At 47.3% G+C, this 25,546-nt stretch overlaps 1 protein-coding gene across 1 annotated transcript in view; it reads right to left on the reverse strand.

Annotated features, from left to right (window-relative positions):
* Window positions 1-701: 701 nt before the first annotated feature.
* Window positions 702-25,546, reverse strand: part of LOC134396164 (tubulin delta chain-like) — a 31,074-nt gene continuing 6,229 nt past the window's right edge. The window contains exons 3-11 of the mRNA XM_063122565.1: window positions 21,676-21,771; window positions 18,490-18,551; window positions 17,333-17,470; window positions 14,815-14,956; window positions 11,826-12,002; window positions 8,246-8,341; window positions 6,562-6,637; window positions 3,209-3,350; window positions 702-1,152 (exon numbers count right to left, since the gene is read on the reverse strand). Coding sequence (XP_062978635.1) covers window positions 920-1,152; window positions 3,209-3,350; window positions 6,562-6,637; window positions 8,246-8,341; window positions 11,826-12,002; window positions 14,815-14,956; window positions 17,333-17,470; window positions 18,490-18,551; window positions 21,676-21,771 — 1,162 coding nt within the window. The 3' untranslated portion in view covers window positions 702-919. The remainder of the gene's footprint in view (window positions 1,153-3,208; window positions 3,351-6,561; window positions 6,638-8,245; window positions 8,342-11,825; window positions 12,003-14,814; window positions 14,957-17,332; window positions 17,471-18,489; window positions 18,552-21,675; window positions 21,772-25,546) is intronic.

The following is a 25,546-nucleotide window of genomic DNA, read 5'->3' on the forward strand; positions in this document are numbered from 1 at the left end:
GCCCCTTCCAAAAAGGGGGTGCCTGTGCAATTTTGGCAGAGGAGTTTTCTTCCAGCTGCTGTGTGCAGAGAGGGGTGGGTAGAGCAGCCCAGTGTCAGGCGAGGGCCTGCGTTTCAAGGGAGGAGTATAACAACAGGCACCCTTTCAGCAGTATGAACGGGTCAAGCTACTTTGGTGGAGGGAGAACCTGATGTTGCACGGGGCTGGGACAGAGAGGCCTTCCCCTTGATTAGCACTGCCAGCAGCTGGCCTTGAAGGGTCTTACTCCTTTGCCGGCTTTGAAGGGGCCTCGCTCCTTTGCCCTTAAAACAGGGCCAGGGAACCTGCAGCCCTCCAGATGTTGTTGGATTACAACTCCTATCACCCTTGGCCACTGGCCATGCTGGTTGGGGCTCTTGGGAGTTGTAGTTCACCAACAGCTGGACGGCCACAGGCCGCCCACCCCTGATTTAAAGGCTGGCGGAGAGAAGCTAAGGTACGGCGGTTTCTGTCACCGCAGTTCTGCGAGGAGATGGGCTGCATCCATTTGAAATGCTCTGTTCTACACAAGTTTTCGAAGTACGGAAGTGTTCTTCTTTTTTTGTTTTTAACGGACATTCAAGGGTTTGGAATTTGATCCCTAATAATTCATGCACTCCGTCCAATGATACAGGCCTGGAAGCCGCGGAGGGCTTCTTCAAGAAGTAGCAGCGGGTGGTAGCCAGCTCAAAGAGTCTCCTGCGCTTAGCTGAGGCCTCTGGTGGTAGCAGTTGTGTTGACAGCTTACAGAGGGCCAAATTGGGCCAGTAGTCAGTGGCCATATCCAGCATGTGGGTGTGTGGCCCACTCAGGACAAGATCCATTGGGAGGTGGCCCTCCGAAGCGCGTGGCCTTCAGCGTGTTACAAAGTGCTGCTCCGGAGATTCCTCATCCACCCGTGTCAGTCCCCGAGGCGGCTGTAAACCTCCACGACGGAGCGGAGCGCCTCAAAGGCATGCCCAAAATCCCCTTCCTCGCAGCCGTGCCTCCAGTACCAGTGCAGGAAGGCGTTGCTCTTGTACATGGCTCGCGCCCGCTGCTCCACCCTCTGCAGGAAGTCGGCTGAGCTGCTGTGGTTGGCGCAGACGGTCAGGGTGTGGTCGTGGAGGCCTGGAGTGGCAAGGCTGGCGGCGTCTGTAGGGAAGGCCAAAAGGGACTGATGGTCTCAACTCAGACGTGTGCAGCTGCGCAGGGACAGCACCCGCAATGCGCAGGAGAGAGGGGTGGGCGGTGGAGAAAGACCCCTTTGATGCTAACTTAACCACTGTTCCCTGGTATGTGGCTATCTGAAGGCTAGCAACTTTTACGAGATCTGGCACCCATTTATTGAGTCTCCCAACACTGTCAGAGCACACCCTATCTGCCAGTAGTACCTGGTGGACTGTGAAGGGATCTGTGGGGTTGAACATACCCACCCTTAGAAGTACGAACTTCTTATTATTCCATTTAAGGTAGTGCTTTAATTAGGAGCTGGGTGTACTCAATGGAACTTTTTCTAGCCTTAGGTACTGGTTCCTCTCTATTCGGCCCTGGTTAGGCCTCATCTAGAGTATTGCGTCCAGTTCTGGGCTCCACAATTCAAGAAGGACACAGACAAGCTGGAGCGTGTTCAGAGGAGGGCAACCAGGATGATCAGGGGTCTGGAAACAAAGCCCTATGAGGAGAGACTGAAAGAACTGGGCACGTTTAGCCTGGAGAAGAGAAGATGGAGGGGAGACATGATAGCACTCTTCAAAGACTTAAAAGGTTGTCACACAGAGGAGGGCCAGGTTCTCTTCTCGATCCCCCCAGAGTGCAGGACACGGAATAACGGTCTCAAGTTACAGGAAGCCAGATTCCAGCTGGACATCAGGAAAAACTTCCTGACTGTTAGAGCAGTACGACAATGGAATCAGTGACCTAGGGAGGTTGTGGGCTCTCCCACACTAGAGGCCTTCAAGAGGCAGCTGGACAACCCTCTGTCAGGGATGCTTTAGGGTGGATTCCTGCATTGAGCAGGGGATTGGACTCAATGGCCTTGTAGGCCCCTTCCAACTCTGCTATTCTATGATTCTATTCTGAGACTTGCTATGATAAGATCACATGGACCATATAAACATACCATATATCCCTAGTCACATAATATTTGTCATTTACTACATATATTAAATCTCATCAGCACTTCGGGACCTTTCTATTCCCCAAATGTCTATTGAAGAACACCTGCAGTGCGCCATCCCTGATGCTTCACAACTGTCATAATCCAGCAGTTCCCTCTCTTTCACCAGCAGTATCTGTCCATGGAGCACACGCACAACCAGCTCTAAGGGAATTACCACCCGTTCACCCTCTTACAACTTGATCCTATGGATGCCAGCAAAGATTTCCACTGAGCAGGAAGAGGAAGCCCTCACAGGTGTGTGGCAAGCTATGCAAACCAACACATTTTTTAAATTTATTATTGCATTTATAACCTGCCTTTTTCCTCCAAGGGACCCAAGGCAGTGTACCTAATCCTCCTCCTCTGCATTTTATCCTCACAACAACCCTGTGAGGTAGGCTGGGCTGAGAGTCTGTGACTGGCCCAAAGTCACCCCAGTGGGTTTCCATGGCCGAGTGGGGGCTAGAACCCGGATCTCCCGACTCCCAGCCCAACACTTTAGCCACTACACCACACTGGCTTGAACTTGCCAGTACAATTGTATCTTCTCCTGAAAAGGCTTTGAGGAAAAGTGCTCAAAGCACAGATCTCATAATGCTTAAAGGTTACCTACCCTGTTTTGATTCACTGCTATGAAAAAGGTTAAAATAAAGTGTTTTTAAAAATAGCCACATAGTTGGGCATGTGATAAAAAGCCCTTCGAAGAAAAGAGGTGAGGTTGCAGCCTGCTTGTTCATCCCTGGCCGAGGGCTGGTTGGCCACTATGTGAACAGAGTGCTGGACTAGATGGACCCTGGGTCTCATCCAGCCTCAGGGCTCTTCTTATGTTCTCTTCTGTGGCACAACCCTTTTGGCACTTCAAAGGTGCCATCATATCCCCCCCCTTCAGCCTTCTCAAAGGTAAACATACCCAGTTCCTTCACATTTTTCCTTGTAGGACTTAAGTTTCTAGTCCTCTTCCTTGCCCAGGTGAGCCAGATTTAGCTGGAGGTTCTGCCCCACCTGGATTAGACCTTAAGAACCAAGAACTGCAGCTGAGGTTCGACTGACCTGTCCAGTACTTGGCGGAGAAGGGGTTCCACGGCACACAGCGGTAGGCCCGCTTCAGCTTCGTCAGCACCGAACTGTGGTTCAAGAGGAACGCGTCTTCCTGGGGGCTGCGGGCCACGGCGAGCAGAGCTGTGCTGCGATGCTGCCGGCAGGACCGCTAAGGACAGAGGCTCAGAAAAGATTTTTTTGGGGGGGGGGCTCCTCGTTTCCCACCCAACCTTCCCCCTCCTCCAAAAATGCCGAAAGCTGGGCGTGAATCCACTGGGTATTCTAGAGGAAACGGGGAATTCATTAGCCCAGCCTCCCTCAACTGGGAGCCCTTTAGATGTTTTGGAACTACAAATGCCATCAGCCACAGCTTATTTATTTATTTATTTATTGCATTTATATACCGCCCCGTAGCCGAAGCTCTCTGGGTGGTTTACAAAAGTTTTAAAAAGTGAACATTAAAAGGTAAAACATGGCTTTTTAACAAAGCCTTTGATGGTTAAACTCATAGGCACATTGTTTTAACTGCTTTAAAATTATATATTGTTTTAACTTGGATCATGGTTTAATTTGTTTTTAACTGTGCATATTTATTGTTTTATACTGTATGTTTTTATCTGTACGCTGCTCTGAGATCTTAATGATATAGGGCGGGATATAAATGTTTTAAATAAATAAATACGTATACAAAATTTGAAACCATCCCTAATGCTAAGGGATGATGGGGATTGTAGTCTAAAACATCTGGCAGGCCCTAGGATTGGGGGAAGACAGTACTAACCAAACAGAGAAAAACGCTTTGGAGGCTTTAGCTTAAAGATCGACCTGCGAGTGAAATTATGGCTTTCCCTGACTGTCCTAACTCGTCATAGGTTCCCGCGTCTTTAGGATTTTATCCTTTTTGTATATTTCTTATCATTGTGGTTTACTTAGCAAATGGATCCAGTTTTGCATGGGTTGGGTTCATGGTGCCTGCTCCATCTGTCCACCGGCACCCTTAGGCACGGCTCCTGCCTATAATCCACCACGGGGCGGATCCTGCCCACTCCATTCTCCTGAGGGACGGCTGCCCCACAGCAGGGAGGCGGCGGCGGCAAGCACATAACTCTGCCCCTCGGGCTACCCATTTCCTGTGGCTTCAAATCATTTGGATTGTAAAGCTGGGTGCTGGTCAAGGAGGTCTTGGTCCTATGGGCTGCGGAAGTTGCTGCAGGCTTCAATCGCACGGAGACATTTAAATGAATTAATTTATGTAGCCTAGCTACAGTGATCCATGCTCTGATAACCTCTCGTTTGGATTACTGCAATGCGTTATACGTGGGGCTGTCTTTGAAAACGGTCCGGAAGCTTCAGCTGGTACAAAACAGGGCAGCCGTTTACTAACAGGGACTGGCCAGCAAGATCTCTAAAAGAATGGCTCCTCCCGTATGTACCTGCTGGGACCTTAAGATCATCTACAGGGGCCCTTCTCCATGAGCCCCTGCCAAAGGAAGTGAGGCAGGTGGCTACTAGGAGCAGGGCCTTCTCCGCTGTGGCACCCCGGCTGTGCAATGAGCTCCCCAGAAAGGTCCGCCTGGCGCCTACACTGTACTCCTTTCATCGCCAGCTGAAGACCTTTTTATTCACTCAGTATTTTAACACTTAATTTTAACTTAAATTTTACTGTTTTAACTCTGTATTTTAACTTTATATCAATTTTGCTGCGTGGTTTTATCCTGGTTGTGCTTTTTATACTGTATTTTGTATCTGTTTTTAACCTGTTGGTTGTTTTATGATGGTTTTAATTTTTGTGAACCGCCCAGAGAGCTTCGGCTATTGGGCGGTATAAAAATGTAATAAATAAATAAATAAATGCATTAAAAATACAAAATAATCCTGAAGTGCAGACCCTGGGATCCCCTTAGTACGCATGCAAAGGTTCAGGTGTCTTAAGTTTCACAATCTTGGTGCTATGACATTGACGGATGGATAGCTATGGAATTCACTAACACAAGATGTAGTGATGGCCCTCAATTTGGATGGCTTCAAAAGGGGGTTGGATAAATTCCTGGAGGCAAAGGCTATCAAAGGCTACTAGCCCTGATGGTGGTGTGCTGTCTCCAGGATCCGAGGCTCTTAACTATGCCAGCTAGGAAAGGGACCTCCCTAGAGAGAGCAACTCTGCAAATACAGGATGCGGAGAACAAGCAATAGGGAAAGGCCAATGCCTTCAGCCCTCCTTGTGAGCTTTACAGAAGCATGGCTTGGGACCGCGATACCTGACGGAACGCCTCTCCCGACTTGAACCTACCCGTACACTGCGCTCAACATCTAAGGTCCTCCTCCGAGTGCCGACTCCGAGGGAAGCTCGGAGGATGGCAACAAGGGAGAGGGCCTTTTCAGTGGTGGCCCCCCGACTGTGGAATGATCTCCCCGATGAGGCTCGCTTGGTGCCATCATTGTTATCTTTTAGGCGCCAAGTCAAGACTTTTCTGTTCTCCCAGGCGTTTAACACCATTTAACAACGCTAAGTTTGTTTTCTAACGGCCCCCCAGAACTGTTGTTTTTAAATGGATACTGTTGTTTTTATATTGTTGTTTTTATGTTTTTAAATTTTGTATACTTTTAATGTTTACTGTTTTTAACCACTATCTCCAGTATTTGAGGCAGCAAGCCTGTGTGCTATCTCCAGTATTTGAGGCAGTATTTATTTATTTATTTATTTATTACATTTTTATACCACCCAATAGCCGAAGCTCTCTGGGCGGTTCACAAAAATTAAAACCATAATAAAACAACCAACAGGTTAAAAGCACAAACACAAAATACAGTATCAAAAGCGCAACCAGGATAAAAACCACGCAGCAAAATTGATATAAGATTAAAATACAGAGTTAGAACAGTAAAATTTAATGTAGGCCTGTGTGCACCAGTTGCTGGGGCACATGGGTGGGAGAGTGCTGTTGCACGATGGCTGGTTGGCCACTGTGTGAACAGAGCGCTGGACTAGATGGACCCCTGGCCTGATCCAGCATCAGGCCACTTCTGATGTTCTTATAGGCAGACAGACAGACAGACACCCTGTTTTCTTGTTACAGATTAAGCGTTCAGAATCATGGCCTATGCCCTCCCCTCCCCACCCCCCGTTTCTTCCTCTCCATTTCTATGTTTGCTTTTGTAGCCCTTCTTGTAAAACTAATGGATTCCTCCTTAATGGAGTTTACTACTTCCAGATTTGTTATCAGTTCCGACTGAGCCCATGCATGATGGGTCCTGAGCTACTGCCCCTCCCTTCCTTCCTTCCCTCCCCTCCCCTGCAGCAGTGGTCCAGTCGCTCACCCCACAGAGACTCAAGGGGAGACGTGTTTATTGCAGCAAAAGGATACAGGGCTCCCAGCTGGGCACTCACGAGGCAACGGCTGCACCACCGAAGATGCCAAGCTATCCCAAAACACGGTTCCCCTGGGTGGGGGATAGAAAAGCAAACTCCCATCACCCCAAAGGGAATCCCAGGCAAGTGACAAACCTCAGCTAGGTGGTTCTCAGCAGGCCTGCCTAAACATTTAGTAGGGGAGGCCGGGGCTCCTCCTCGTCCTCTCCAACACCACCTTTCGTGGCGCTCGTGACTGGGCAGGGAAGCCAAGTGATGAGCCGAAATCTCATGACTGGTAAGACAGCGGATTGGACGCTAGCCAGCTGCTTGGTTTAAAAGCATTTGCAGAGACTGAAAGGACTGGGCATGTTTAGCCTGGAGAAGAGAAGATTGAGGGGAGACATGATAGCACTCTTCAAGTACTTAAAAGGTTGTCACACAGAGGAGGACCAGGATCTCTTCTCGACCCTCCCAGAGTGCAGGACACGGAATAACGGGCTCAAGTTAAAGGAAGCCAGATTCCGGCTGGACATCAGGAAAAACTTCCTGACTGTTAGAGCAGTGCGACGGTGGAATCAGTGACCTAGGGAGGTGGTGGGCTCTCCCACACTAGAGGCCTTCAAGAGGCAGCTGGACAACCCTCTGTCAGGGATGCTTTAGGGTGGATTCCTGCCTTGAGCAGGGGGTTGGACTCGATGGCCTTGTAGGCCCTTTCCAACTCTACTATTCTGGGATTCTATGAAGCATGGAGATAAAGAGCAGGAACCTACCACCCTGTACAAGTCCACCCTCTTGCAGCCAAAGTGAAACTTACAACAGCTCTTGGCGTAAGTCAGAACACATCCGATGCTGTCTCCGTGGTAACAGCTGACAACACTAGTTTCTGGAAAGGGGGCACCCTCAGTGGACTTCTCCCATGCCAGAAACGAGCTCTTCTACTCATTTCTGGGGAAGCTTTTCGAAGGGTGAGCAGTGGGTCCTACTGGCACAACAGAAACAGGGGCGCAGCAGCGATCTGGGACGCTGCCCGCCGATCCGAAACAGCTCATTTTGCAGTAAAACACAAGGCGACTGATTTCTCTCAAAATCTAACACTATAAAATTGCTACGCATTTGCGAAGGGCAGAAATAAAGGCAAAAATCTCATAGGTGTAGGACGCCGCCATTTCTCACCCGACGATCCCGCAGACTTTTGCTAATATTTCCTTAATCGAGGCCAACGGCGTGCTCAGGCCCTCTTTTCCTGGCTTCTCTGCGACCCGCCCCCAGCTCTGAGCTGCCATCAAGTTGGCCAAGATGCACCTGCCCAGCAAAACCCCAGCTCAGAGGTTCCTTCTGGGTTCCCTGCCTGCATCAGGAGCTGAAGACGCCTCCTTCCTTCAGTAGCTGTGGCAATGAATCCAACCCTCTTCTCAGCTCTTTCATCACCGAACTGGTCCTGAGGTTCTGCCCTATTGGGGAGCGACCAGCTTCGGGGGCCCTGCAGGCAGTCCACATGGGCAGCCTGAGCGGCATGGCTTTTGGCTGATTATACTTGGAGAGACTCATGAGGATCATATCGGGTAGCGGTCTGGGCCATCGAGGCAGACTAGGAGGGCAACGTAAGAGGTGGCAGCATTCCTCTGCAGGCTGAAGATGGACCACACACACACACCCCTTGCTGGTTAACTCTACTCCTGGACAATTCCTGTTCCTACCTTGAGCTGGCTTGAGCTGTGTGAAGGAATTTCAGCGTGGGCATGGGGCAGACAGAGCGCAGGAGCTCCCAGGGTTCTGTCCCCAGGCTGATCCCACTGCAATAATAATAATAATAATAATAATAATAATAATAATAATAATAATAATAATAATAATAATAATAATTCCTGAATCTGTAAAAGACAGCATGACTTGGCAAGGCCTGTCATGTCCATCTAGAAAAACCACCATGAGTGAGAAAGAGATAATAATAATAATAATAATAATAATAATAATAATAATAATAATAATAATATAGATTTATTTCTTACCCGGATCTCCCTCTGGATCGAGGTGGGGTACAATATAAACGCAAAACACCATAAAAAACACATAATTGATTAAAAACATATAAAACTAATACATTATTAAAAGGCGGCACATTATTAAAAGGCATTTTAAAATCCGACTGGGTAGGCCTGAGATAAGAGATAAATCTTTATGGCTTTCTTAAATTCCGGATGACTGTTAAGTTGACGAATCTCCTCTGCCAGGCCGTTCCACAGTCTGGGGGCGGCAGAAGAAAAGGTCCTCTGGGTAACGGTTGTCAGCCTAGTTTTCGCTGACTGGAGCAAACCCTTCCCAGAGGAGAAGGCGATTCTGCAGGTAACTTGGAGCCAAACCATGTTAAGGCTTTAAAGGTAATAACCAAGATTTTATGCTTCGCCTGGAAACTAACTGGTAGTCAGTGAAGGGATTTTAAAGGTGGAAGGCAAGGAACATCGCATTGCCAGCAGGCATAAAGACAAATGATGCCCTGTCCTGGTCAGCTCCTATCTGAGAATGTCCTGCTCTTCAGCCTTCCTCAACCTAGGGCGCTCCAGATGTGTTGGACTACAACTTCCAGAATGCCCCAGCCAGCTGGCTGGGGCATTCTGGGAGATGCAGTCCAACACATCTGGAGCGCCCCAGGTTGAGGAAGGCTGCTTTAGAGGGTGCCAGAAGCTTGAGATGGTCCGTAGCTCAGTGTGACAGAGCACCCACTTGGCATGCAGAAGGTCCCAAGGTTCAATCCCCAGCATCTCCAGGTAGGGCTAGAAAGGGATCCCGTCTGAAACCCCGGAGAGGTGTTTGGCTAGTCACTGGTCCAACTAGCCCACTGTCTCAATATAATTTTATTTATTTATTTATTTACATTTTTATACTGCCCAACAGACAAGGCTCCCTCGACAGTTTACAATTAGAGCATATAAGGCAGCTGCCTCCATTCCCTATGCTTAGAGGATTTCTGAGACCTTTCGGGTCACTGCTTCTTATGCCTTGGCAGGAAAAGGGCCGAGTCTTCTGGGCTTGCTGCAGGGTGTGAAGAAGAAGCTCCGTTCTCTACTTTCTCCAAGAATGCTGTTGGATGAAGGGAATTCATTGTGGATCCTAGCAGCAGTAGCAGCAAGTAGGACTGGGGAGACCAGCTTCCAAATTCATCCTCAGCCATAGAATCATAGAATAGCAGAGTTGGAAGGGGCCTACAAGGCCACTGAGTCCAAACCCCTGCTCAATGCAGGAATCCACCCTAAAGCATCCCTGACAGATGGTTGTCCAGCTGCCTCTTGAAGGCCTCTAGTGTGGGAGAGCCCACAGCCTCCCTAGGTAACTGGTTCCATTGTCGTACTGCTCTAACAGTCAGGAAGTTTTTCCTGATGTCCAGCTGGAATCTGGCTTCCTTTAACTTCAGCCCATTATTCCGTGTCTTGCACTCTGGGAGAATTGAGAAGAGATCCTGGCCCTCCTCTGTGTGACAACCTTTTAAGTCTTTGAAGAGTCTCATGTCTCCCCTCCATCTTCTCTTCTCTGTGCTAAACATGCCCAGTTCTTTCAGTCTCTCCTCATAGGGCTTTGTTTCCAGACCCCTGATCATCCTGGTTGCCCTCCTCTGAACGCGCTCCAGCTTGTCTGCATCCTTCTTGAATTGTGGAGCCCAGAACTGGACGCAATACTCTAGATGAGGCCTAGCCAGGGCCGAATGGAGAGGAACCAGTACCTCACGTGATTTGGAAGCTATACTTCTAGTAATGCAGCCCAAAATAGCATTGGCCTTTCTTGCAGCCATATCGCACTGTTGGCTCATATTCAGCTTGCGATCTACAACAATTCCAAGATCCTTCTCGTTTGTAGTATTGCTGAGCCAAGTATCCCCCATCTTGTGGATACTTGACTCAGCAATACTACCACATGAAGCTCTGTGTGTGACCTTGGAGTCAGTCTGTACCTGAGCCTAGCCAACCCCACAGGGTTGCTGTGTGAATAAAATCAGGAGCGGAGAGGGAGAACCACGTACACCACCTTAAGCCTTTACTCATCTGCAGCGTCTTTCTCCATTCCTTTCCCAGGGTTTATTTATTTTATTGCATTTATTGCATTTTTATACAGCCCAATAGCCAAAGCTCTCTGGGAGGTTTACAAAAATTAAAACCGTAAAAACCATTCAAAATATAAAACAAACGGTATAAAAACACAATATACTACTATATTGGCTACTAGGAGGAGGGCTTTCTCCGCTGTGGCACCCCGGTTGTGGAACGAGCTCCCCAGAGAGGTCCGCCTGGTGCCTACACTGTACTGCTTTCGTCGCCAGCTGAAGACCTTTTTATTCACTCAGTATTTTAACACTTAATTTTAACTTAAATTTAAATTTTACTGTTTTAACTCTGTATTTTAATCTTATATCAACTTTGCTGTGTGGTTTTATCCTGGTTGCGCTTTTTATACTGTATTTCGTAATTGTGTTTTAACCTGTTGGGTGTTTTACTGTGGTTTTAATTTTTGTGAACCGCCCAGAGAGCTTCGGCTATGGGGCGGTATAAAAATGTAATAAATAAATAAATAAATAAATAAATATAAGATGCAATATAAAAACAACCAATCAAGCAGCAATGCAGATATTAATACAGATTTAAAATACAAACTTTTCTCTTCTCCCAGGCAGTTAACAACATGTGCTGAGTTTGTTTTTAACTGACACCTGAAGAGTTGTTTTAATGTTCACTGTTTTTAACTTTTGTAAACTGCTCAGAGAGCTTCGGCTATTACATTTATTAAATGTAATAAATAAATTTAAAACAGCAAAGTTTCTAGATTGTTAAAATGCTGAGAGAATAAAAAGGTCTTCATCTGGTGTCTAAAAGAGTACAGTGTAAGTGTTAGGTGAACCTCTCTAGGATGCTTATTCCACAGCCGGGGTGCCACAGCAGAGAAGGCCCTACATTCTAACGTAGTCTAATTCTCACAGAAGTGGTATATAGACTACGGCCTGGCTGTACCACTTTGGAGCGCAAGTGGGGCCTCACATATCAGAATGCTGCCAAATACAGGAAAATTCCCTGCATGTAGAAGCCTAGTGTGTTAGGAAGGAGGGTCCTAAGCTAGCCTTTTCCCTGACATGCTGGTTTTCTATGAGCAAAGATTAAAAAAAGAGAGTTTTCAGTAGGTTTCATCTCAGTGAGAATTAGGCCTCAAAGGTGCACTGAAGCTGTTATTAATGGCAGACCAGCCAAGAGGGCACTAGATGCAAATAACTGTTCCAAGCGTCGGTCTTTGGCTCACCTTCGTGTTGTGAAAATCTTGAGCGGATGGAGAAGCCCGGCCAGGCAGGAAGCGACATACGTGTTCATAGCCGAGAGGGAGACCTGGCTTGATGCTTCAGGCAGGTCCTTTCCCTGCAGCGTTGCTGCTCGCTTCAGGACCTCGTCATTGTGAAACAGAAGGATGCCATCTGCATACCTGGGTGGAGGCAAAGCAGAGCCAACGGCATTTCCATTTAAGATCTAAAATTGGTTAACTGTCTTGTCTATTTGCAAAGCTTAGAGTTGTGTTCAGAAACACACACACACACACACACACACACAAATAAAAAACAGGATAAACCACCTGTCTTTTATCCTGTGAACCGCCCAGAGAGCTTCGGCTATTAGGAGGTATAAAAATGTAATAAATAAATAAATCCTACCCTTACATTACGCTCAACATCTAAAGTCCTCCTCCGAGTGCCTACTCTGAGGGAAGCTCGGAGGATGGCAACAAGGAAGAGGGCCTTCTCAGTGGTGGCCCCTCAATCATGGAATGATCTCCCTGACGAGGCTCGCCTGGCGCCAGCATTGTTATCTTTTCGGCGCCAGGTCAAGACTTTTCTCTTCTCCCAGGCATTTCACAGCATATGCTGAGTTTGTTTCTTAACTGACTCCAGAATAGTTGTTTCTACAAGGATATTGTTGTTTTTATGCTTCTGATGGTTTTAAAAAATTTATATTTATTTTTAATGTTCACTGTTTTTAACTTTTGTATACCGCCCAGAGAGCTTCGGCTATGGGGCGGTATATAAATGTAATAAATAAATAAATTATAAAGGGAGTCATAGCACAACTCTTCCAAAGCCCCATCAAGTCTAGAGAAGTAGCTTTTTCACCCAAGGCAGGGATAGGAAATTTGTGGCCTTCCAGATCTTTTGGCCTACAACTCCCATCAGTCTTAGCCAATATAGCCTGTGGTGAAGGATCATGAGAGCTGTAGGCCAAAATGCCTGGAGGGCCACCTGACCTACGGCCTAAAGCTTCACTGTGAAGTGGTCTGTCAAGCCCCTGTGCTGAGAGAGTTTCAGGACTGCAGGGCCACCACTGATTTTCCTCCTAAACCTTCTCCTCATCTCTCATTCTCTCTTACTGTCAATGATGTTACGCTTACTCCGGTCAAGGAAGCTCGTAGCCTTGGCTTTATATTTGATTCTTCGCTCTCCTTTATTCCTCATATTGAGGCAGGAGCTAAATCCTGTCGCTTTTTCCTGTATAATATTGGCAGGATTTGATCATTTTTGTCTGTCTCTTCTGCCAAGACGCTTGTTCATGCACTGGTTATTTCACGGTTGGACTACTGCAACCTTCTTCTCTCTGGCCTTCCTTCTTCTCACATCAGTCCGCTGGTTTCTGTCCACCACGCTGCCGCAAAGATCATCTTCTTGGCTCGCCGTTCTGACCATGTTACTCCGCTTCTGAAATCTCTTCATTGACTTCCAATTCACTTCAGAATCCAATATAAACTTCTCCTGTTAACCTTCAAAGCTTTTCACGGTCTAGCTCCTTCCTATCTCTCCTCTCTCATCTCACACTATTGCCCCGCTCGGGCTCTTCGCTCCTCTGATGCCATGTTTCTCGCCTGCCCAAGGGCCTCTACTTCCCTTGCTCGGCTCCGTCCATTTTCTTCTGCTGCCCCTTACGCCTGGAACGCTCTTCCAGAACATTTGAGAACTACAACTTCAATCGCAGCTTTTAAAGCTCAACTAAAAACTTTTCTTTTTCCTAAAGCTTTTAAAACTTGATGTTGCTCGGACTTTAGACTGTTAGTTATACTGTTATACTGTTAGTTTTACCCTACCCTGTGCCTGCTTACCCTACCCAGTGCCTGTTTGCATTCTCTTCCCCTCCTTATTGCTTTACTATGATTTTATTAGAATGTAAGCCTATGTGGCAGGGCCTTGCTATTTACTGTTTTACTCTGTACAGCACCATGTACATTGATGGTGCTATATAAATAAATAATAATAATAATAATAATAATTGTATTAGATTGTAAGCCTATGTGGCAGGGCCTTGCTATTTACTGTTTTACTCTGTACAGCACCATGTACATTGATGGTGCTATATAAATAAATAATAATAATAATAATAATAATTGTATTAGATTGTAAGCCTATGTGGCAGGGCCTTGCTATTTACTGTTTTACTCTGTACAGCACCATGTACATTGATGGTGCTATATAAATAAATAAATAATAATAATAATAATAATAATAATAATAATAATTGTATTAGATTGTAAGCCTATGTGGCAGGGCCTTGCTATTTACTGTTTTACTCTGTACAGCACCATGTACATTGATGGTGCTATATAAATAAATAAATAAATAAATAATAATAATAATAATAATGATAAGGCCCTCTAACGTCTTGAAAACGGATTTAATTATCTACAAGGGTTCGAGCTTACAACACATCAGGAGGCTGCTCTCTGTCACAAGGTAAACACAAATGTAAATGTCTCACAAATAAAACGACGAATAGCCATCGTTTACGAATTTCTTTCCCCGCCTTCCTTATTTTACTCATTTTGCCTAGACATCCCAAAAGAACATAACCTTGATCACCAGTTTTGGGTGGAAAGGCAGGATATCAGACAAATAAATCAATAATAAAACATTCCCTAAACGTCTTCATCCTGCTCCCTTTCCCCTCCCAGTCCTTAAACGCCATTCAGCATGGACTTGGGAATTGTCTACTCCTATATGCTCTTCTGCCTGAAAGTTACTGAAGGATGAGTACAGCATCCTGTAGTCCTGGCAGACAAAAAAAATCCCAGTTATGCCTTGACACAATCAACTTCCTTGGCTGCTGTGAAATGTGTCTGGGAGGCCTTATTCTTCCCAGTGAGTCCAGTTCAGAAGAAACAGACATTTGGGGAGGAAGAGAACGAAGACTGGCGGAACTTCTTTGCTTTTCTGGATTGGTCTCCCACGCCTGGTAGGGGAACACCTTTCTTTATTCACCTCTGGAGCCAAGAAAGGCACAGCAAGGAGTTGTAGTGTTGAAGAGGGCTCTCGCCAGCTTGGTGAGGAGCCACGGAGACAGCCAGGATGTAACCGAGCGGGTACTCTTCTCGGAGGGCTTCGCACAACCGGGAGCTTAGGCCTAGGGGACAAGAGCCAAACACCCAGGGGTCAGTATGGCTTCAGGCCAGGGGAAAATGGCGAGTTCTTGCCCGTGTTCCGAGGGTGGTGGACTGTGGAAAAGTCAAGTTCAAAGCCCTGCTTAGCTACAAAGTTTTCTGTCTCTCAGACTCACCTACACCTCAAAAGATAGTTGTTGGGATAAAGGGGGAGACGGAAGAGTGCTTCAGAAATTGTATGTAAACAGTAACAGGGCCTTTTGGGGGGCTGCACCCAGATCCCGGGAGGCTCGTGCGGGAGGCTCCTTGGCTTACTTTTAGAGCCTGGGTCAAGGGGCTGCTGTTTTGCTGCCTTCGAGGGCACAACCTCGAAGCAACAGATTCCTCTTTGCTTTTGTATTGTTGTTTTTGTTCTGCTCATCCGCTCTGTTGCTCTTTTACTAATGTGTTGCTTCGGTGGCGATCCGCTGCAACTGATCATCAAATGTGCTTTAATTATCTCTCGTCACGAGCTGCCCGCGTGGACCCTGACAGATGGAAAGGCAAGACTGAAATGTATCACACAAGCAAACGGATGTAAATTCTGCAACCGGAACCACTCAAGTTCCGCAACCGAAATCATCTTGCTTTGTTTTGCAAATTGGCACCAGGAGCTATAAATTGCTTATAAAGACTCTAGCGACCTCCTGATTGCCCCATGTTTACTGCGGCCCAGATGCTGAAGCAGCAGGAGGGCCAGTGTGACTTCCCAAAGAGAGGGGACTCCAGAAAGGGGGCATAGGCGTGCGCAAGGGGTGTGCTGAGTGTGCCAGTGTGTGTACTCTGGGAACACAGAGTACAGCATCAGCATCTACAGTGTTTAAAAAATAAATGAATAAAAACAATGTCCTTTATGACCGAGTATTCAATAAACTTATATATCCCTGGGTGCACGTTCTAATTAAATGTGCTGCACATGCCTATGAAAGGGAGAGGAGGAAATGTGACATTCCCCCACCCCAAGAAAAACAGAGGAAGCCAGAGTGCAAGGAACCTGGAAATTCAGTGAGAGCTTTGGAGGGGGGGAGGGGAAAAGGGTTGCTGTGCTCAACATCTAAGGTCCTCCTCTGGGTGCCTACTCCAAGGGAAGCTCAGAGGATGGCAACAAGGAAGAGGGCCTTTCCGGTGGTGGCCCCCCAATTATGGAACGATCTCCCCGATGAGGCTCACCAGGCGCCAACATTGTTATCTTTTCAGCGCCAGGTCAAGACTTTTCTCTTCTCCCAGGCATTTAACAGCATTTAACAACATATGCTAAGGTTTTTTTTTAATGGACCCCAGAACTGTGGTTGTTTAAATGGATACTGTTGTTTTATACTGTTTTTATATTTTTGATGGTTTTAAGTTTTGTATACTTTTTAATGTTCACTGAAGATTTGTTGCTTTTGAACTGTGGTGTTGGAGGAAAGTTCTGAGAGTGCCTTGGACTGCAAGAAGATCAAACCAGTCCATACTCCCGGAAATAAAGACAGACTGCTCACTTGAGGGAGTGGTATTAAAGGCAAAACTGAAGTACTTTGGCCACATAATGAGAAGACAGGACACCCTGGAGAAGAGGCTGATGCTAGGGAAAGTGGAAGGCAAAAGGAAGAGGGGCCGACCAAGGGCAAGATGGATGGATGATATTCTGGAGGTGACAGACTTGACCTTGGGGGAGCTAGGGGTGGCGACGGCCGACAGAAAGCTCTGGTGTGGGCTGGTCCATGAAGTCACGAAGAGTCGGAAGCGACTGAACGAGTAAACAACAAAACCACCCAGAGAGCTTCGGCTGTGGGGCGGTATATAAATTTAATAAATAAATATATCAATATAAATTGTATGCTGTACTTGAGTGACCAGATACCAAAGAGGGCAGGCCTCCTGCAGCTTTAACTGTTGTGATGAAGAAAGAATTTTACCAGGTGCCGCATGCAGACAAACGACACCTGCTGAAATGCCCTTTTCTATACAGCTGTTAAAGATACAGGAGCCCGGTCCTCCTTTCCACAGGGTCACCCTAGAGAACAGGAGCTACACGGGCTTGTGCCCAGCAGCAGTGCAGAGCTGCGCTTTGCTTCCTAGCCTCCGGGTGCCACCCTGTGGCCACACAAAGACTATAAGACCGTCACGGCAGGTTGGTGTCTCCATTACAAGTTTAAACCAGTTTTAGACTTCTTTTATCTGCTAGGATTCTCCAGCGCGTGGGAATGGGCGTTCTGCAAAGGAGCTGGGGATCCCATGTATCGCTGCCTTGTACCCTCGGTTTGCAGACCAATTTTACTTTACAGTCGTCTGCTCCCATCGAGCAAGGGATGCATGCGATTCTCCGGGGGGAAAGGTGGGAGGAAGCAGGGGGTACTTTGATCCAAGCCGCGTCTCACCAGCTCCTGTCCCCCCGCTGAGGCTGTGGAATAGCACGGTTCCACAGTAGGAGTCCTTGCGTTCCACCTCCTTCCGCAGGCTCTCCATCGTCCGCCTGAACAAGTTCTGCTCGCTCTCCGAACGGACCCCATGATAACCTGCGAACCGGAGAACAGACAAGTCCAGCTACAGCAGCGACAGCAGGCAATCGGCAGGCACATTGAGCCTCATCATAAATCTAATCCAGTGGCCCCCAAACAAACTCATGCCCAGCGCCCCCTACCCTACACTATAAAAATCATTATACAGAATAGCCGTTTTCAACGACCCACTAAGGAAGATAAAAACAATAAAATTCAAAACAGTAACAATTAATTGAATACTTTATTCAAAATCCGAAGCACCCGCCGCAGGCTTGCCGAGGGAGGGAGGGAAGAGAGCGAATGCCTCTGTTTTGCAGCCAGCGTGGCAGGGCACACCAAGCAGGGTATGTCTCTTCATTAGCGTTTTGGTGTTTTTGAAACATTTCAATTCACCGTTAAAAGGACTCTTTTTAAACGGTATTCATACCTGTGTGGATTCTACAAGCAGAATAAAAGCTAGCAGCAATGCAGAGATTTAAAATACGAGAGCTAAAAGTCTAGGATGTTAAAATGCAAAAAATACTGGGGAAATAAAAAGGTCTTAAGGCATTGAAAGAAGTACAATGTAGGCGCCAGGTGAAGCTCTCTAGGGAGCTCATTCCACAGCTGGGGTGCCACAACAGAAAAGGCCCTGCTCTTGGTAGTCACCCGTCTCTCTTCCTTTGGCAAGGGCTCCTGGAGAAGGACCCCTGAAGATGATCATAGGGTCTGGGCAGGTACATATGGGAGGAGATGATCCTTCAGATAATCTGGCCCCAAGCCGTTGTTATCTTTCACTGTGAAATGAATCGTCAGCTTCCCCCCCCCGCCCCTGTATTTCTTAGGACAGGATGGAAAAAGTCAGGGCCCCCGGGGCCAATCTCCCTGCTATGGAACCCACCAGAGGCCCTATATACCCTGCCAATGCAATTGCCACCACCACGCCACCAAAACTGCCACTGGCAAAAAACACAATTCCCCCCCCCCTTTAAAACTAGGTGCCTTATTTAAAAGCAAAATCGCGCCCCCACCCCGGTGAGCTCAAGTTCTCTTACCATACGCCCAATTGTTCCCTCTTCCTTGTTTCCCCACAATGAGATTAGACTCTCTGAATACCCTTTTTGAGATGGAGGAGAGAGATAAAAAAGAAAAGAAAAGAAATAGTGGAACGTGATTAATTCAGCCGTCAAGAGATTATATTCAGGGTTTTGTGCACTTAAAAAAAGTAGGATAATATTCAAAGATAACATCAAGAAAAGCACATTTTTGCAACCTGCATATATTATTCAAATTACACAAGTGTGCACATATTGCTTACTTTGCATATTTTATTTTGATTTCGATAGTTATGAGGAAGTATACATTATCCTGAAACTTCAATCCTTGATCACTGGAAAGCCTCCTCGTTCCCTCGCCTGCCCCCTCTGGTTCCTGAGATTTTGACAGGCTTTGCTTGCAGGTTTCCAAGCCTGTTTCTACAGCCATAAGGTAGAGAAAATTAGAATCATAGAATAGTAGAGCTGGAAGGGGCCTACAAGGCCATCAAGTCCAACCCCCTGCTCAGTGCAGGAATCCACCTTAAAGCATCCCTGACAGACAGCTGTCCAGCTGCCTCTTGAAGGCCTCTAGGGTGGAAGAGCGCCCCCCCCCCCCGGTAACTGGTTCCATTGTTGTACTGCTCTAACAGTCAGGAAGTTTTTCCTGATGTCCACTTGAGCCCATTATTCCATGTCCGGCACTCTAGGATGACCGAGAAGAGATCCTGGCCGTTCTCTGTGTGACAACCTTTGGAGGATCTTGGCGGTGAAACTACAATCAAATGAAGCTGAGATTCTCACGATACTGAATTGCACACAACACGTCCTGCAGAACAATACAGTCCAGGTCACAGGGAGACCCCAGACCCCTACCCGTGATGGTTCCAAAGTTCAGAGCGTGTTCAGAGGAGGGCAACCAGGATGATCAGGGGTCTGGAAACAAAGCCCTATGAAGAGAGACTGAAAGAACTGGGCAGGTTTAGCCTGGAGAAGAGAAGATGGAGGGGAGACATGATAGCACTCTTCAAAAACTTGACAGGTTGTCACACAGAGGAGGGCCAGGATCTCTTCTCGATCCTCCCAGAGTGCAGGACACGGAATAACGGGCTCAAGTTAAAGGAAGCCAGATTCCAGCTGGACATCAGGAAAAACTTCCTGAGTGTTAGAGCAGTATGACAATGGAATCAGTTACCTAGGGAGGTTGTGGGCTCTTCCACACTAGAGGCCTTCAAGAGGCAGCTGGACAACCACCTGTCAGGGATGCTTTAGGGTGGATTCCTGCCTTGGTTGGACTGGATGGCCTTGTAGGACCCTTCCAACTATGCTATTCTATGATTCATCCTACCATACAGATTCCACCCACTCCATAGGGCCATACAAAGTACATAGTCTGAAGCTCTAGGAAGCTGTACTGTGGACACCGGAACCTCTGAGTCACCGGTGGGCAATTTCAGGTTTCCAGGACCTATTTTGCTTTTTACTAAAACTCCAAGATCCAGTAGAGGCTGGTGGCTCTGATGTCTCTGCACCTTGAATATAGCTCCTTCAGAGTTCTGACTGGTTCTGACTGAAACCCGGAACGGATTTAACACCCTACTGATATCGGAGCCACCAGCCTCCACCGCCAAGATCCTCCAACCGGGGCCTGGTACAATGGCCACACATTTAGGATTAAAGCATTCTGGGCCCAGGAATTTATTTGAGACTCGGAACTTAACAGAGTTCACCGTCTTTCCACACCAAAATCCACTCCTGGCGACTCCAAGCTTTCCTCATTACAGCAATATAATTTGGAACTAGAGTGGGGGAAGTCATTTTTGGCGGTTATTGTTATAACAAGTGGAAGGGCAAAATCACTGCTGATTAAGTGCAAATTACCCAGAGATCCACCAGTACCTCCAGATCCACCTTCATAGATTCATAGAATAGCAGAGTTGGAAGGGGCCTACAAGACCATCGAGTCCAACCCCTTGCTCAATGCAGGAATCCACCCTAAAGCATCCCTGACAGATGGTTGTCCAGCTGCCTCTTGAAGGCCTCTAGTGTGGGAGAGCCCACAACCTCACCAGGCAACTGATTCCATTGTCGTACTGCTCTAACAGTCAGGAAGTTTTTCCTGATGTCCAACTGGAATCTGGCTTCCTGTAACTTGAGCCCTTTATTCCGGGTCCTGCACTCTGGGAGGATCGAGAAAAGATCCTGGCCCTCCTCTGTGTGACAGCCTTTTAAGTATTTGAAGAGTGCTATGATGTCTCCCCTCCATCTTCTCTTCTCCAGGCTAAACTGTCCACCCCTGATCCATGGAAACTTTCCTTGCTTCCTGAAATTTACAAACCTTACTGAAAATATGCCCCCACACCTATCTGTTTACCTATATAATTGTCCTGTCTAGCCCTGCTTTCCTTGGGTTGGGAGAAGGTGTTTCAAGTGATCAATCAGAATCAGGCTCTGAAGTAGAGGAGACGGCGCCAGAAACAGGCCAGCCTGTACCAGTGGGGGAGGAAGCTCTCACGGGCTCTTCACCAGCTGGGAATGAACCTTCTCCAGAGCTTCTCTCCTCAAGGGTAAAGAACACACAGTCAGTGGGAAGCCAGTATTCTTCCGAAGGGGAGGGCACAGAGAGGTCAGATGATCCTAGAGTACGCTGCAGACTAAAACGGGCGGAGCTAAAGGAAGGTGAGAGAAAGTCAGCCCGGCTGGCATCTCGTCAGAAGCTGCATCACAACCAGTCTCCTAGAGATTAGACTCTCTTCAGGTGGGAAGGGATGTTTATTGCTTGAATAAAGCTTTGTAGATTACTTACCAGACCTCGTTATTGTCTCCCAAGAAGGCGGGAGGTCTTGGGAAACACGACAATAATATCACAGGGCAAACACTGACAGTGTTCCATAAAAGAGGATCGTCTCCTAGCATCCTAAACAGTTTCCATGGAATAGATATTTTCCTAGCTCCATAATGAGCCCTGCAAAGGAGGATGTGCAGCAGCTTTTCCCAACTTGGCATCTCCCAGATGTGTTGGACCACAACACCCAACACTCTCAGCCAGATGATGAGTTGTAGTCAAACACATCTGGAAGGGGAAGGTACCGCCAGGTTGGGAAAGGCAGCCCTGTAGCTCCCAATAAAAACAGATGTGTTACAGAGCCGTCCCGGCCTTCCCCTAAAGAGGCCAGGTGGTCCTACCTGGTGCCGGTTGCCCCTCACCTTCTTTTGATTTGCTTCTGTAGCCTCCGCACCACTTTGGGCTCGCTGTCCACGCAGACAACACTGAGCTTGTCATCCTGCGAGTAGAAGGGGTACCTGGAAGAGACACCAGGCTGCCGTGTGAGGAACCCCGCAAGCAAATTTTTACTCACTACCCCTCATTTCCCTTGTCTTTCTCTGTTGTTTTCCCTGTGCCATCAAAATTTAGATTTGTAAGCTCATTGGGGGCAGAGGCCTGCCTTATTCTCTTCTGTTACTATGTACAGCGATGTTGATTTGGGGGCTGATGCAGGGTGAAAACTCCTTGCCGGCTTGCCTTCCTTGCTTCCTGCATGCTTAGTCAATAAAAACGCATACTACAAAAATGTCGCAAGTGTATTTACTCGCAAAGAATCCGACCCCGCTATAAGAAGTCATATTTGAACTTGTTACGATTCAGGGTTGCAGTGGAAACCACATAACAATAATTCAGATACTTCTCTTAAAACACCTGACTGTCATCTAAAGAATCGTCTCCTTCCAAATATACCTGCCTGGACCCTAGATTATCCGCAGTGGCCCTTCTCTAGGGGCCCCCACCAAAGGAAGTGAGATGGGTGGCTAGAAAGACGAGGGCCTTTTCTGTTGTGGCACCCTGGCTGTGGAATGAGCTTTAAAGAGGCCCATGTGGCGCCTACACTGTGCTCTTTCTGGTCCCAGGTTAAGATCCAGGCATTTTATTCTTTCAGTTTCTGTTTCAAATCTGCTAAGGGCACAATCTTTATGCATGTTTAGACAGAAGAAAAGGCCTACAACGTTCAGCATGCCCCGGATGGCCCTTTTTTCAGTCCAATTGCAGCCTATTTTCCCTGTCTAAACATGCATAAGAATGTGTCCTCACTGTATTTTGAATCTCTGCACTGCTGCTAGGTTTTGATTTTGGATTTGTGCAGTTTTGCAAGCGCGAATTTGCGCAAATTCGGGAAATTGGAAAAAAATCCGATGCCGTCAATGATTGGATGATGGAACGAAAGGCACCTTACAATCTATGAAATGCAGACGGAACAGATGTTACCCAATCCGTGCATCCCCTACCTGGACCCACGTTGCTCAGGGCTTGAAAGCAGGAATGAGGAGGGTGTGGCTCTTCCACTAGCCCTAGCCAGCATACCCCATGGTGAGGGATGATGGGAATTGCAGTCCAACAACTGCACGGCCAGATGCTCCCCGTCGCTCCTTTAAAGATGGAGGGGTTAAATCATCCTTCCCCAACCTGGTGCCCTCCAGATGTGTTGGGAGACCAACTTTCTTCATAGCTCCACTGGGGTGTAGTGGAAGCAGGACACTGCTGTCCTTTGCCACCCCATCCCTCAGAATTCCAGTCCCCCTCTGAGCTTTGCTGCAATCTCCACAGTAGCTGGGGAGTGGCAGGGGGTGGGGGGGATGCATTTTCCCCAAGAGCAATATAATGTTCTCTGTTGTAGTGCAAAACCTTTTCAGACGCCTTGGTCCTGAATGGGCAATTAAGACCCAATAGCTTTACAAAGACCTGCTCTGAGTGGAGATGAAAACTGCTGGAACTGGTTTGTTCATATGGATCAGTACACGGCCTGGATTGTTGGGCTCTCGCAGGGAACGTGGCTATGGGGGCTGTCACGATGAGCGTCTGCAGTTCGAAATTTATTACTATACCACTGACTGGGAGTTGCAGTTCAAGGCATCTGGGCGGCACCAGGTTGGGGGAAGAATGCTTTAAGGGTTATAATGGCAGGAAAGAAAGACAGACAGCATTTGGAACTGGCCTCAGACATTAACCAGTAGCCATGGAGGCTCCTTGATGATCAGAGATGATCCCTCTAGTCCAGTGGTTCCCAAAGTGGGCGGTACCGCCCCCTTCGGGGCAGTGGGATTGCATAGGGGGGCATTAAGAGGCATGGGGGGCGCTAAGAGGCAATGGGGCAGCAGGGGGGCACTCAAGATGGTCTTTTCCGGGAAGTGCCTCTCCAGAAGGTCTTAAAACCCAGGGACATTTTTATGGAAGAAGGTAGTTTGGTCCCAAGCCATATAGGGGAAGAATCCACATATGTAATAATACCATTTAAGAAGAGTCCTTTTAACAGTGAATTGAAATGTTTCAAAAGCACCAAAACACTAATGAAGAGACATACCCTGCTTGGTGTGCCCTGCCACGCCGGCTGCAAAACAGAGGCATTCGCTCTCTTTTCCCTCCCTCCCTCAGCAAGCCTGGTGCTTCGGATTTTGAATAAATATTCGATTAATTGTTACTGTTTTGAATTTTATCATTATTATCTTCCTTCGTGGGTCGTTGAAAACGGCTATTCTGAATAATGATTTTTATAGTGTAGGTTAGGGGGCACTGGGCATGAGTTTGTGGAACCAAGGGGGCGGTGACCTGAAAAAGTTTGGGAACTACTGCTCTAGTCTAACTGGTGCTAGAGAGATGCTGAGAATAGATGGGGGTGGAGAGAGAGGAGAGAGATTCTAACCAGGACACTTACTTCAGAGAAATCCTGCTACAGTGCTCAGGCTGTTTCTAATAAGAGCAAATTCTTCCTTAATATAATAAGGGACAGTTCTTTATGGACACAACCCACAAAATACGGGTTAGAGGGCTTAGCAGTTCTGTACGTCTCTGGTTTCTATAAGCCCATTGCTCCTTAGAATAGCTCCGGGGATATTTCCATGCAAGGAGACGCTAAATTACATTCTCCCCCACTTCACTTTTTCCCCCCATTTGAAATTAAATCCAGAGTTTTATATTTGTTTCGCTTGGCTCAGCGGCGGAGGGGAGGAGGAAGGCCTGTCTTTAAGGAAAGGTTTTGATCAATTGCATTTGTTCCTCCGCCCCATCTTCGCAGGCTAGGTGTGTGTGTTTGTGTGCATGCACACGTCTAGAATCACAGAATAGTAGAGCTGGAAGGGGCCTCTAAGTCCATCGAGTCCAACCCCCTGCTCAATGCAGGAATCCACCTGAAAGCATCCCTGACAGATGGTTGTCCAGCTGCCTCTTGAAGGCCTCTAGTGTGGGAGAGCCCACAACCTCACCAGGCAACTGATTCCATTGTCGTACTGCTCTAACAGTCAGGAAGTTTTTCCTGATGTCCAGCCACAATCTGGTTTCCTGCAACTAGAGCCCATTAATCCGTGTCCTGCACTCTGGGAGGATCAAGAAGAGATCCTGGCCCTCCTCTGGGTGACAACCTTTTAAGTCTTTGAAGAGTGCTCTCATGTCTCCCCTCAATCTCCTCTTCTCCAGGTTAAACCTGCTCAGTTCTTTCAGTCTCTCTTCATAGGGCTTTGTTTCCAGACCCCTGATCATCCTGGTTGCCCTCCTCTGAACACGCTCCAGCATCTTTCTTGAAGTGTGGAGCCCAGAACTGGACACAATACTCAAGATGAGGCCTAACCAGTGCAAAATAGAGGGGAACCAGTCCCTTGCGTGATTTGGAAGCTAACATTTCTATTAATGCAGCCCAAAATAGCATTTGCTTTTTTTGCAGCCACATCACACTGTTGGCTCATGTTCAGCTTGTGATCTACAACAATTCCAAGGTCCTTCTCGCTTGTAGTATTGCTGAGCCAAGTATCCCCCATCTTGTAACTGTGCATTCGGTTTCTCTAACTAGAGCCGTCTTCTCCAACCTGGGCAGGATCTACACTACTGCTTTAAAATGGTTTATAACAGTAGTGACAACTGTTGGGGCCCAGGACATACTCCATATATACAGTTTTCAACATGTTTTCAAAGTGTTATATCCTGCCTGGTGTAGATCCGGCCCTGGTGCCCTCCAGATTTGTTGGACTGCAACTTCCCAACCAGCATGAGTAAATATGCATAGGATTGCACTGCTACAGCACAACCCTATGTACA

The sequence above is a fragment of the Elgaria multicarinata genome, chromosome 1 (assembly GCF_023053635.1).
Source record: "Elgaria multicarinata webbii isolate HBS135686 ecotype San Diego chromosome 1, rElgMul1.1.pri, whole genome shotgun sequence".
NCBI lineage: Eukaryota > Metazoa > Chordata > Lepidosauria > Squamata > Anguidae > Elgaria > Elgaria multicarinata.